Raw genomic sequence first — 13,675 nt, forward strand, 5'->3', positions numbered from 1 at the left:
CGGGCTTTTTTGAAACTCATTGGCACTGAGCAGGCGTTGTCGACCTCTTGGCATCCCCAGACGGACGGATCCACTGAGGTCCTTAATGCCACTTTGGAGCAATTTCTTCGCTCTTACATAAACTATCATCAAGATGATTGGGTTGATTTGCTCCCTTTCGCTGAAGTGGCTTACAATAATGCCATTCATCAAAGCACTGGGCAAACCCCTTTTCGCATTGTTTCTGGTAGGGATTTTGTTCCCATTCCGGAATTTCCCCAGCCGCCTGCTCCGGCTGTCGCAGCCTGTGATTGGGGCTCTAGGCTGGCTGATTCATGGCCCCTTATTCAAACCGCTCTTCAAGAGGCTCAAGCTGCCTACAAACGGCATGCTGATAGGCACCACCACCAACAGCCAGCTTTTAAGGTGGGGGATTTGGTCTACCTTTCTATGAAGTTTATAAAGTCCCCTCAACCCTCCAAAAAGCTGGCTCCTAAATTTATTGGACCCTTCCCTATTACTGCGGTGCTCAATCCTGTCACTGTTCGTTTGGATTTGCCTCATAATTTGAAGCGTTTGCATCCTGTTTTTCACTGCAGTTTGCTCAAGCCTGCTCAGGATTCATCTCGCTGGCGTCCCCGCTCGCCTCCCCCTCCACCGCTCATGATCGATGGGCACCAACACTTCGAGGTTAAGGAAGTGCTCGACTCTCGCAGGCTGCGGGGATCTCTTCAGTACCTGGTCTGCTGGAAACACTTTCCCCATCCTGAATGGGTTGCTGCACGTGATGTTCTTGCCCCTGACTTGATACGCGCTTTTCATGTTGCCTACCCTTCCAAGCCTTCTGCTTAGTGATTTGGGGTTTTTTTAAGGGGGCGGTATGTCATGTTCACCGTTCCGGTGTTGCTACATCGTAACGGTTCGCTTGCCATGGTGCTGATATGTGTCCTGTCTGGGAGGGTGCTGCTTAGAGCCTTGTACGGGAGATGTGCTGGACTGTGCCAGGGAGGAATGTGTTTCGGATATCTCTTAAATGTCAAGGTCTTTTTGCCCGTTGATCAGCAGAGCTCGTCAGGAGCACCTGGAAATGTGGGGTGGACTGTACGTGAGGGAGGGGGTGGGCTGATGTTTGCAAAGACGCTATTTAGTTTGAGTTTAGGCGTGCTTTTCTCATTCTCAGCTTTTTACCTGTTTGCACTCTTTTCTAAATAAACCCAGAACCTGAATTGTGATTTTGAGTCTGAGAGTTTTATTTGGATTAAGGCAATCATCACATGGTGTGGCATTGACTGGTTTTAGGGCAGTGAAAATGGCAGACCTTCTTTTAGCTGTGTTAGTAGTTTATTTGCACAGGAGAAATAATTTCAGTCCATGTCTATTCCCAGCATTGAAACAAAGCTGCTAATAAAAATGCCAAGGCCTGGCTAGACCAGTCAGTGAAAGACAAAAAACCTGTTCTACTGGTTAGTTATTATGCAGATATAAGCCAAGTGGCAAGTGTATTTATTATTATCTTTATTAATATCTTGATTTACAGTTCAAATGGAGCACCACTGAGAAGACTGAAATGGTATTCTGAAGAAAAAGCAGGTTGGGTTTTTTTTTAAAAAAAAGGGGGGTGGGGGTGTTGAAATCTGGGCTTGTTTAGGTCATGTCCCCTTTTATGCCTTAATAGGACATGAAAATTCATGCCTTTCATCCTTTAACATGTGAACTCTGATGTAAGTTGAGCAGGTATATAGGGCTCTTATGAAACATTATACAGATTGATGGGGTGTCTGTGGAGCAGCCTAAATGTGTAAGCAATCATTTTTAAATCTCTGTCATATTTCACAACTAACCTAGGTGACTCAAGGGATAGAAGGTTATGAGCCTTGAATGGTTCAACTTTATCTAGAATTGTTATGGTTCAGCAGTGTAGTATAGAAAGCTGGAATGAAAATTCTCAGTTCTGTGCTAAGATATAAGTAACATGCATTTATTCTTTCTGAGTGTTCATTCATTCTTTAAAATTAGGGGTATGCAAATAAAGCAAAATATATTCAAATCATGGATTCAATGTTGTGGTCAGATTCAATCAGAACTTCTAATTGTCTTTGAATTTTCCGTTCAGTTTGAAAAAGCTACCTTTGTTCAACTGAATCAGTTTAGAAGTTTGAACCCCCCATTTTTTTGGGAGTTGGGGCATTTCTACACATGGCAGAAATAATCCAAAACCAATTTGAAAATTCAAATCAACTTGCTGTATTGATTCAGAAAAAAACTTCTGATTCAGAGATTCAGTTGAATCCCTATCAAAATGGATGTTTGCACACTGCTATGAAAAACATAACTTACGAAAAGTAGATAAACCCTGGCTTCTGGAAATTGGCCATAGGAAGCAACTGTATTTTCTTCTGTGTAACAGTAATGGGATGCCTGGGTGCGTGCATGTGTGTTCCTTTTGTCCCCTTGCTTTGCATCTGTGTGTATTTGTATGTAATTGTGCACTAGGAAGCCTAGGCCAGGCTGCATCTTCTCCACCCTGGGTTACATAATCAGAAGAAAGGAGGAAGGCTTAGAATTAAGCAGATGGCACATTCTGAGCCATTCCCCAACGGCCTAACCCATGGGGAAGAACTGTGGTTTCTTAAATAAACCATAGTTAACTAAATCATAGCTTAGAATATGTGTGAAAATCAGCAGCTTCATTCATTCATTCATTTATCAGATTTTATCACCGCCCATCTCCCCCCCAACAGAGGGACTCATGTTTGCTCAATAGCATTATCCACTTATCCTATACAGTAACATTTAATTTAGTTTTGATTTCCCAAACAAAACAATACAATTACTATTTCTCTCAGAAAAAAGATTATGTCCTCGTGTATAACTTTCTCACAGTGTCTTGGTAAAGTTAAGAGAAATTTTGAGTTAACATACTTATTTTTTCCTAGGTGAAGGACCACTTTCTCTCCATTCATTTTAATTTCATATTGCAGGGTATCTTCATACTTGGTCTGAAATGGAAAGTGTTCAGTGGGATGGTTAAGTAAAAGCTGAGTACCTTTTTAAAAAATCGGCAAATAAAATAAAACTTCCCTTTATGAAACAGGAAAACCTACACCTACAGGAATGAGACAGCCTTTATAGTCTGCCTCAAGGCAAAAGAGAGAGAGAGAGAAAAAAGAGAGAGATTTCTTAAGGAAGGGAGTGACAGCTTCAGAAACAAACTGGGATCTAAGGCAGCACAACATGAACCATAGATACCGTGGGAATTTCTCAGGACTTTGGCCCAAGAACCTGATGGCAGACCTTTGAAAGGAGTAGATATTAACTCTAACTTTGCTTCACGGGGATCCTGAGCAAAACTCAGGGTCAAATTTATCAATAAATAAGTGGGATAAAAGAAGGTATTTTTCTTACCTTTTGCTCAGATTTCTGGGCTTCTCCCAGGTCTCTTTTGTGCAATGCATGGAGTTTTTGGGGATACACTATTTCATAATTGCTAGCCCTCCAGAATTCCTTTGTAGAGCTCCCTTCATAAGAAGAAAAGAAAGATTTACTTTGGCACGTTATTCTACCTTTTTCACATCGACAACACAATCTGTCATTCAGTTATCAGTGAAGCACGGGATCTTTTTCCAGTGGAACACAGCAGAGAAATCCAGGTTCTCTCTGAGCATGGAAGTTGCTGAATGGTGTTTGACAGCGGGGAGTCTAACGGTGGACATTGCTTGGGTGGAACGAAAAGAAACACTTCGGCAGCCTGAATGGTCAGCAAAAGAAAGAAAGAAATCTCAACAACTGGGCATATTTGTGTACTGAGTGATGTACTGAGATTTATTTATTTACTTTTTAATCCAGTCTTTCTATCATGAAAGCTTCCAAACTTCTGCACATCAAGTTAACCCCCCAGCACGCACACACACAAAAGCTGCAACAATAAAATGCTTGTAACTGCAAGTGGCAACAAAAGAAGAACTAAAATATCCACAGCCACAGGGTCGGGAGAAAAGGCCTGCCATCCAGACACCTACAGGAATGAGACAGCCTTTATAGTCTGCTTCAAGGCAAAAGAGAGAGAGAGAGAGAGAGAAGAGAGAGAGAACCAGATTTCTTAAGGAAGGGAGTGACAACTTCAGAAACAAACTGGAATCTAAGGCAGCACAACTAGCCCTTGGCCTGGCAAATGTATCTTCTAAGACGGATGGGCATTCTCCAAAGGTAGCCCCAGGCAGAGGATTACATCTTGCTTGTACAAGTATCGACCTACCCCATTTGCACGAGATGCGCCCAGAAACATGGGAGGGGTTCAACTCCCCCTGCTAGCAAACAAGGTCCCTATTTCTCTCTTGCTTAGGGCACGAGAAAGCAGCAATTTCCCTTCCATCTACCTTTCTTCTTTATCGTGTTGTCCACCCTCAATTATTGTTCTAATTGTTGGGGCTGCCCTCTTTGTAAGGGCAACCCCATCTCTCCTTGCTTTTAACAAATCAGGACTACTCCAATGAGCTTCTGACCCTCAGTTCTGTTTGGGCAACCCCCTTAGTCAGTTGAGTATCATTATTTGTAATGATATGAGGGAATGACCTTGGGAGATGGGAGGAAGAGCCACAGACTGGTCAACTGGCATGTAAAAGCTATCTCAGCCCACAGAAGGAGGGAGGACATGGGAAGCATTTCAGAAGGGACCCTCCCCAGCTGTCTGGAGAGTAAAAGGAAAGGAAGGGAGAAATACTTGCAGTCTTGCAAGATTCTGTTCATGTAACTTTATAAAAAAGATAGAGTTAATCCTCATGGTTCTGCTTCTTGCCTGAACTACCTCAAACGGCTAATATTATTATTTTAACTGCTTTCTATTTTGAACTACTGCATTCTTCCCAGAGTCTGTATGCTCTGGGGCAACTTATAAGTATTACTAAAGAAATAAATACGTGACGAGCTCCATTCATCATTGTTCCTGTTTTAACTAAAATGTAAGTGTTCAAAAGGCCTGAGGCTCTTCATCCAGAAACTAGAAATCTCCCTGCCTTCAGCTTTAAAAGTAAATAGACTGAGTATCAAAGGGCTTGGTGAGGGTTGGGCTGTGAATGAGTATAAGCTTATTCATCAAGAACCTAAAGTCAAGAATGAATGGGTCAGAGAGGGAATTATGAATCACCTGCATATGATAGAGAATTGTTATTGTGCATTTGTGCTTTTGAGTCTTTGGGGGTCTGTTCAGCAGTTCCACAATCCGCTTTTGTGGCCCAGAATCTCGGGGAGGCTGGGATGAGCTGACACATCCATCCTGAAACTCCATGCTGTAACTCTCATCAGAGGATGAGTGGGATGCCAACAAAGACTAGAATATTTCTCTACAACCAGGGATGTTTCCCTAATCCTAAAGGAGAGAAGTACTTGAGCACAGAGATAAAATGCTCCAGCTCTTTGTTTCTGATTCAGAGTAAAACTAGTGGTTAAGGCACCAGGCTAGAAACCAGGAGACTGTGAGTTCTAGTCCCATGTTAGGCATGAAAGCCGGCTGGGTGGCCTTGGCCAGTCACTCTCTCTCAGCCCAACTCACCTCACAGGGTTGTTGTTGTGGAGAAAACAGGAGGGGGCAGGAGTATTAGGTATGTCCGCCACCTTGGGTTATTTATAAAAATAATAAAGGCATTTAAATATGGCCTTCCCCAGTCTGAGTTTAACATCTATCCACTCTATCACACTGGCTATCTAAAAGAATCCAGGGTGTCACATCATAACCTGTTGTGCATAAATGCCATAAATATTTTGTTGGTGGGGACATTTTCTGCTGAGAGCCTCTTTCCCACAAAAATAATTGTTGGAGGCCCTATGTATACCAATAGTGGACAGGGACAAAGCTAAAAGCAAGTAGGGCCATCAGCCATTCCCCTTCTCTAATGGTCTCCTTCCTTTTACCTTCTTCCTCACGGAGCAGGCTGCAGAAAAACAGAATGGATGGCTTTTTGTCAGAGATCTGGTCACTCAGAAAGGACTCTGAAATTCAGCTGTGAGCCACATATGGCTGAAGGGCTGCCTTAATTTGGAATCATCACTTCAACAAGGACTGTTTCACAAGGATTGTTCTTTTTGCACAGGTCATGAGGGCACATGCCTTACAGGTAAAAGACATCATTCATCTGCATACTTCTTTGAAAATCACCTGTATATTTATAACACCTAAGCCATAATGCCAGCCTGAAGCTATGAAACATTAGTAGTAGTGACTAATTCAGAGCGGTTTAAAGAACTGTGCAGAGAACTTACACTTCAGCTTGAATAATAGGAAACTAATTAGGGAGTAAACAGATCCATGTTACAGCTCATTACATAAGAATGCTAGATAGCAACACAGCAGGATATATCCATAGTATAGATCCTACATAGCAAGCTATGAATTGTGGCCATGGGTCAAAGTGTGCCAAAGGTATTGCCTCTGATGTGACCTTTTCACAAGAACATAAACAAAGTGGAACAGATTCAGAAGATGGTGAAGAAGATGGTTGAGGGTATGTAAAACAGTCCCTATAAGAGAGGCGCACATTTTTTTTCCCACCAAGGGCCACATTTGGTCCTTAGGTACCACACCAGGGGTGTACTCCAAAAAGTGGATACAACCAATCCAAAAACCAGATTGCATTTAAATTTAAAGTTAAAGCTAAAGATTAGAACTTGTACTTGTGTATATTTTAAGTTCACTTTGGCACACTAATCCCTCTTATTTTTCAGTGATCCTCTTCTGAACATTTTTCCTGCTGGCAATCAGCCATTAAGTTACCTTAGTGTAGGGAGTGGTAGGAATCAAATTCTTAACTCTGGAGTCATTTGTTAGCATGAAGTCATATTTAGCTTTTTATAACAAAAAATGATCAATGTGAAGAACCAATGAACTGCTCTGCCCTGCCTACAGCTGATTTTAGATGAGTAAGTGGATATAAAATAGGTTCTGTGTGGGTGTCCAGAATCTATTTTGGGCAAAGCTACCTGAAAGTAAATTATTTGCCAGCAATCTGGGGAACAGAACAAGCAAACAGCTAACACAGGGTTTCATCTGTGAGGCAAGCAGAGCATTGGCTGCTTCAATCAATGTTACAGAAGGAGACTAGACAACCCGTGACCTGTTGGGTCATCATTTCAAAAATATTTCCTTACCTAAACAGAGAGAGAATGACTACAGGCCTATTCCTATTGGTTTGGTTTGAAAATTAAAGAAGAAAACATCAGTTTATTAAAGAAGAAATATGCGTAGCAAGAGAACTATAGATTGCTGTATACATTGAGAAGGTCATCAGGCAGAGGTTGCAAATTGACCTTTCCCTTCATGCAGCAGGTTTCTCCAGGGAATAGGAAGGCATGACAGTGAGGGCAGACTCTGGCTATCACACCAACATCAGCAGAAATATTACACGATAAGAGTTGTGTATTTTTGTTTGCTGTTTCTCTGTTGAGGTCTTGTCATCGAAGGAGGGTACTTATTTATTTATTTATTATTCACATTTCTATCACCACCCATCTCCCCCTAAGAGGGGTATTGTTCTGAGGATTACTGTTTGCCACGTATTCTTCAGTTGATCTTCCCTTCCCTTTCCATGTGAGGCTGGAAAGGAGGCAATAGGGAAGAACAGCATTTGGGCTGGCAGAAAAGCAGAGAAAAAGAAATGTAGGGAAGCAGAGGTGGCAGAAAACCTGGGGAAGAGGAATCAGAGATCAGATAGGAGAACTGTGCTTCACTGATGGAGAGAAAAGCAGCATTTGGGATGATGGAAAAGATATTGTAGTGCAGGTAGATGCATCGGGAGGAACTGAGTTTGGAAGATGAAGAGGTAAAATAGTGTCACAAACTCCAGCTAACCACATGTCCATTGCAAACAGCAGGACTGGAGAAGGAGGTGGGAGAGGGTTAAAGGCATCCTCTTCCATGCCACAGTGCTGATTCAGGTTGATCAAGTCCAACCATGCATATTAAATCGTGATTTTTCGTCCAGCTTACCCACTCCCTTCAGATTTCTTAAGGCAACCTTTCTCTGCCTCTACTTAGAAAAAAAAACCTTTTTCTGCTTCCTGACTAACACTATCCTAAATAGGAAAGAAGCACAAATGCAAGGATAATGGGGTGGGGTACAGGTACCCTTTTTGTGTGTGGGGGTGGGGGTAGGTCAAGTCCAGAAACCTAGATCTGAATTAAGGGAGACTTGCTAGGTGTGTAGGTGGTCATTTAAATACAATTCAGAAAATAACAATTGTTCCACTCCCTCCTCAATTCTATCAAAGCAACATCAGGTTTTCATGAAAAGGGGATGCAGATAATTTGCTAATGTGTATGTAGGTGGGTAAATAATTTATTATATTTTAAACAAAGCATCTCATTTTAGTGGGCACAGTTGTAGGTCAGTGATCAATGTGTCTGCTCAGTTGGTTTGCTAGGTATGAATAGTCCACGGGCAATTTTTCAGGGCCCTGTTCTTCTTTCTCTCTCTCTTTTTTTAATCTTTAAACCGACTAGAACTAGAAAGTTCTTCCAACAAACAGGGGTGTCTTTGGGTGGACATTTTGAAAGAGCCTGAAGAAGACTTGCTCATTAGCCTCTGGAATTCAATGTTTTAGGATGTGGTAATGGCCACTGACTTGGATGACTTCAAGAGGGAAATGGATAAATTCATGGAAAACTAGTCTATCAAGGGCTTTTCAGTCTTGAAGACTCAGTGTTACTACCCAGCTTGGAGCAGCTTATCTCCAAGTACTAGAGGATCAATGTCAAAGAAGGGTGTATCTCCATCTCCTGTTTGCAAGCACCCTTAGAGTAATTTGCTTGGCCATTGTAGGAAGCAGAAATCTGGACTTCCATGGGCTTTATTCTGATCTGATAGGTTATTCTTAGGTTCTTATTCAAAAATAGCCAATCTCTAAATAAAACAGTAGGAGGCCTCAAGGAAGACCTCTGAAGGCACTTCAAATGAGGTTTGCCATTGAAAACCTGGGCATATGATCATCCTAGTAGTCTGATGATGTCATGCCTGGTTCTTCTGTCCATGAACTTTAGGGAGATGGAAGAGTTTGTGGCTTACAGCTAAATTCCATTGCTAGCTTAACCCACCATCCAAATCATCATCATCATCATCATCATCATCATCATCATCATCATCATCATCATCATCCAGGAAGTATGTATTTGCCTTAATCCTAAAAAAGTGAGATACTGTAAATGTGTAGCTATTGATGATGAAGAAAAAGTTCTTGTCACTTGCATGGGATGATGATGATGATGATGATGATGATGATGATGATGATGATGATGATGATTTATGCATGTTCCTGGTTTCATGTTTGCCACATATTCAGAGGTTGATACACACAATGTCACGCATGATTTCAAGCATGGCGGTTGGTTTCTAAGACTGTCATGCATGTATCCTCAAGGCACAGGGAAACATGCACGAACATACAGATGTAAATATGGAGACACACAGGCTCATATTCACAAACAGAGGTGCAGATCGGTAGGCCCAGACATGCAAGCACAGATAGGCAGTTTTGTACAAACAAAAAGACACACATATCTGCCTGCACAAATGCACCACATGGGTTTAAACAAACATTCACCATCATTTGTCCTAAATGTGTAGGAGGGGAGAATCCAGAATAGATTACAGCAATTTATTTTCCAAATGGGGAAGAAATTGATCATTTCTTTTACTTAGCCATAAATACCTCAGAGACATTCATTACATTTTTCATTCATGACAATTTTTAAAAATTCCTTATATTTACAAGTTACTTTTATTGCAAGGAGCTGGATTCTCCCCTAAACTCCAATTCTACTTTCACAACAGCCCTGCAAAATAGATTGGGCTGAGAGATAGTAATGGATGCAAAGTCCTCCGTAAACTTCATGACTCAGTGGGGATTCGAATCTTAACCTCCCCGATTGTACCTTGATAGGCTAACTAGAGTATAGGCACATATTTAAGATCTGAGATGCAACTGCATTGTGTGTATAATAGCCCACTGGCTATATTTTCTGTTTTTAATTTATTTATTAAGTTAAAGATTTATAAGGCTACCCAATGCAACCATGTGACTTTGGGCAGTGTAGAACAACAGGAAACAAACCCTAAACCAAAAAAGAACCACCTAATGGTAAAATATAGACCACATCAATACAAATATGAAATACAAAATATGAAATGGTGACCAAACACGACAACAAAACAACCCAAAGGGGACTCCACTGAACTGGCCCCGATGCCTGGGGGGAAACTCAGGTCTTAATGGCTTTCCTAAAGGTGAGCAGAGTAGGGGCTTCTCATATGTCAGTGTGGGGAGATCATTCCAGAGAACAGGGACAACTACAGAAAAGGCACACTTCCAAGGACCCCATAAGGTGATAACATTTAAAAGAAGGGACCTGGACCTGTGGGATAGGCAGATATTCCTGGGGGAAGGTGGTCCCTCAAGTAACCTGGTTCTATGCCATGTAGGGCTTTTAAGGTGATAACCAGCACCTTGAATCACATCTGGAAAACTATTGGAAGCCAGTGCAGTTCACAGAGTAACAGGGTTACATGGGCATAACAAGTAGTGCCCATAACTACCCGCACTGCTGCATTCTGGACCAACTGAAGATTCTGGATTGTCTTTCAAGGCAGCCCCATGTAGAGCATGTTGCAGTAGTTCATTCAGGGGGTGACTAAGGCATGAGTGACCACAAGCAGGGCCTCCCAGTCCAGGAATGGGCATAACTGGTGCACAAATGCACTTGTGCAAAGGTCCCCTGGCCCTAGCTGCCACCTGCTCTTCAAGCAGGAGCTATGGATCTAGGAGAACGCCCAGACAGCTCATTCAGTTCTGAATGGAGTAGTGCCACCTCATCCAGAACCAGAGATGGAAACCCTCCAAATCCCAGAATGGTGCCTCCCACTCTCAACTCCCTCAGCAGGTCAGAAGGATACCATGGTCGGTGGCATCAAAGGCTGCCGAGAGATCAAGGGAGCCAGGATGAATGCACCACCCACATCCCAGGCTCACCACAGGTCAAAAACGATTGTGACCAAAGTACATCTCGGTACTGTACCCCGGTCTGACTCCTGACTTGAAAGTGATTCATGCAACACCCTTAACCCAGCACAATACACTACCTAAATTTACCAACTAGACTGGCTTTACTGATATACTAAACTCCAAAACCCAATCACCAAGGTTATAACTGAACTTACCCTATTAGTAGTACACTTGCTAGGACTTGCAACAACCTGTTTAAGACAGCTTTCCATACCAAGCTGAGCAAATTTCCTCAGAAGTCTCATATGTAAGGGGAAGTGTTTAAGATCATCGTTACCGTGGATTATAAAGAATATTTATCTATGTGGTGCTAACTGGCAGAAATCTGAAAATCTTGTATTGAGAAAAGTAAGTAGCGTCACATTAGCTTGAGCATAGTTTGAAGATCCTCTGTAACAACAATAACAGTGGCTTCTGTTTGGCTGAATTATGCGAGCTTAATTATTTGATGTCTAATTGATCTATTAGATGAAAATCAAAACTGAAAGCACTTTATCTTTCTGTTAACATTTTGCTTCCTGAAGTTTTCTTCCAGCAAACTCTCTCTCCTCTTCAGTCTTCTAATCCTTTTTACTCACATTATTGGAAAACTTTCTCTCAACCTGAACATGCTCAGGACTTTTCTTTCTCAGGATCTGTTTCCAGCTTGACAGAATATAAGCAAGTGCAAAGAACTATCTATGTAATTTTAGCACAAAGGAGATCTTTGAGAGCACTGTTTTGGTGAGTCTATAGAAATTGATGTTGGGCAAGTCCTTGTTAATCATCAAAAGAAAAACCATAGAAACCTCTCAGGTGCAATAGTCTTTTAGCACTAAAAATCTGAAAAATGAAACTGAAGAAAACATCTTACCTTGATATGGAAAAACTGCTAAGCATATAGTAACCAAGAGACCTTGGATCATTCTGGAGCTTAGATTTGACCGGATGACAGGAAACCTCTTTCTCCTTTCAAGCATGTGAGTGCCAATCTGAGCTGTTCTCCTTTTGACTGTGAGAAGCAAGTAATGAGTCCTTCAGCTTTATTCTTGCCCTTACATGAGGAAGTGTTTGCTAAAGGTGTTGCACAACTTCCAAGTTGCAACAGTACTACTAGAGAGCAGATCTTGCAGCTGGTTTAGCGCATGTCACTTCAACAATGATATACGGAAGGGTTCCTTCAAGGCATCAAGGAGGGGATTAATTGCATGTTAATATAACTGAATTTGGGTGCATGGGGTTTTAAATGCCAAGGAGGAAACAGTGATAAGTTGGTCTTTACCAACTTGTGAGTAACAGGCACTTTTTGGACAATCTAATACGCTTTCAATATTGCTAGCATTTGGTTCTAGTTGCTAATCAGGAAAAATAATGAGCTGACTTGTAGCCTCTGAAAAATGATGTTATTGTGGGATAGACTGGATCCATGTCAATGAATCTACCAAAGAGATCCCATCCTCTACTACAGGGGGGGAAATTTTATGCCATAATAGATCTTTTAGTTTTTAAAAGACCCCAAGAACCTTTGTTCTTCTCTTAGCATAACACCTCCCTCAGCTCCTCCATTTTCTGAAACAGGAGATTTATATGTTGGTGGTGCAAATGTCAGCTACAGTGACAGGCGCTCAAAGGGCTTTTGAACAGGAACTGTGAGATGAATCACAGAGCACAGTGAATCATTTCCCTTGCCTTAACAGGGTCCCACTTTTCCCTCATAATCCCCCCTTTGGTCTCCACTTGTGACAGACATCTACAAGGCCAGAATAAAGATGAATGTGAAAAAAGGGGCAGTATCCACCCACCTTTTAAAGGCAAAGGAGAAGTCTTTGGTGAATGAAAAGGAAAACAGGAAGATCTACTTTCTGCTACTCCGTTTGGCCATTTTGGGAGAAAGAGAGCCCACGGTAGAAACAACGGCTCCATTCCAGTAGGGCAGAGGCAAAAGAACCTTCTCTTCATTTCAGAAACAGAAGGCAGGGAGGTATTTGAGCCTCTGAAAGCATCTTTGGTGGCCCAGGTGTTTTCTTTCAGTACCTCTGCCCATACCATAACCAGCAGTCCCTTGACTCAATGGCACCAAACTAATTAAAATTGCAAAGCCTGTCTAGGGGAAGAGCTACAAAAGTAGCCTCAAGCCACATCTTATGTTGATTTTAACCTTTCTATATAAGCTAGAGGGGAGGATAAATGATAAACAAGTGTTACAATATATGCATGCCTTTGCAAATATATGTATGCCTCTGATGCTTTTCTTACCTCAGTTTGATGCTGAGTCTGATCTAGAAACTCTTAATTCTTCATAGTAGAAAAAAGGAGGAGGAGCTTTCTCACCCATCCCCCATTCATTTGTCTTTCTGCATCTTCTGTATTTTGCTCCTGAAGAAGAGATCATCACACCTAAGTCTGTAGACAAGCATACTTCTAGATCATCTCATTTTTCTTCCCTATAATAATTGTTGCTCGTTTCCAGGTGACCCAGATGAATTCTATCTAAATTATTATTGTCCGACCAATGTGGTTTCATTTTTCTGAATGTGGCTAAGTTTTGTTTTACTGTTTGTAAAATATGCTGTAGTTTGACTTCATCCATTAAATAATGATAATATTTAGTTTTATTAGATTTCCTTTTGCTAGAACTAGAATCTGTCTTTTTCTTTTTTATGAATTGGTC

The 13,675-nt window shown here is 41.6% G+C and overlaps 1 protein-coding gene across 2 annotated transcripts in view; it reads right to left on the minus strand.

Moving 5' to 3' along the window:
- The window catches only part of LOC134502532 (zinc metalloproteinase-disintegrin-like NaMP), a 44,869-nt gene extending 32,854 nt beyond the window's left edge, over positions 1–12,015 (minus strand). For both annotated transcript variants that reach the window (XM_063310905.1, XM_063310904.1), the window contains exons 1-3: positions 11,879–12,015; positions 3,385–3,497; positions 2,902–2,978 (exon numbers count right to left, since the gene is read on the minus strand). In XM_063310905.1, coding sequence (XP_063166975.1) covers positions 2,902–2,978; positions 3,385–3,497; positions 11,879–11,984 — 296 coding nt within the window. In that variant the 5' untranslated portion in view covers positions 11,985–12,015. The remainder of the gene's footprint in view (positions 1–2,901; positions 2,979–3,384; positions 3,498–11,878) is intronic.
- Between the last annotated feature and the right edge of the window lie 1,660 nt (positions 12,016–13,675).

Source organism: Candoia aspera, chromosome 9, assembly GCF_035149785.1.
Source record: "Candoia aspera isolate rCanAsp1 chromosome 9, rCanAsp1.hap2, whole genome shotgun sequence".
NCBI lineage: Eukaryota > Metazoa > Chordata > Lepidosauria > Squamata > Boidae > Candoia > Candoia aspera.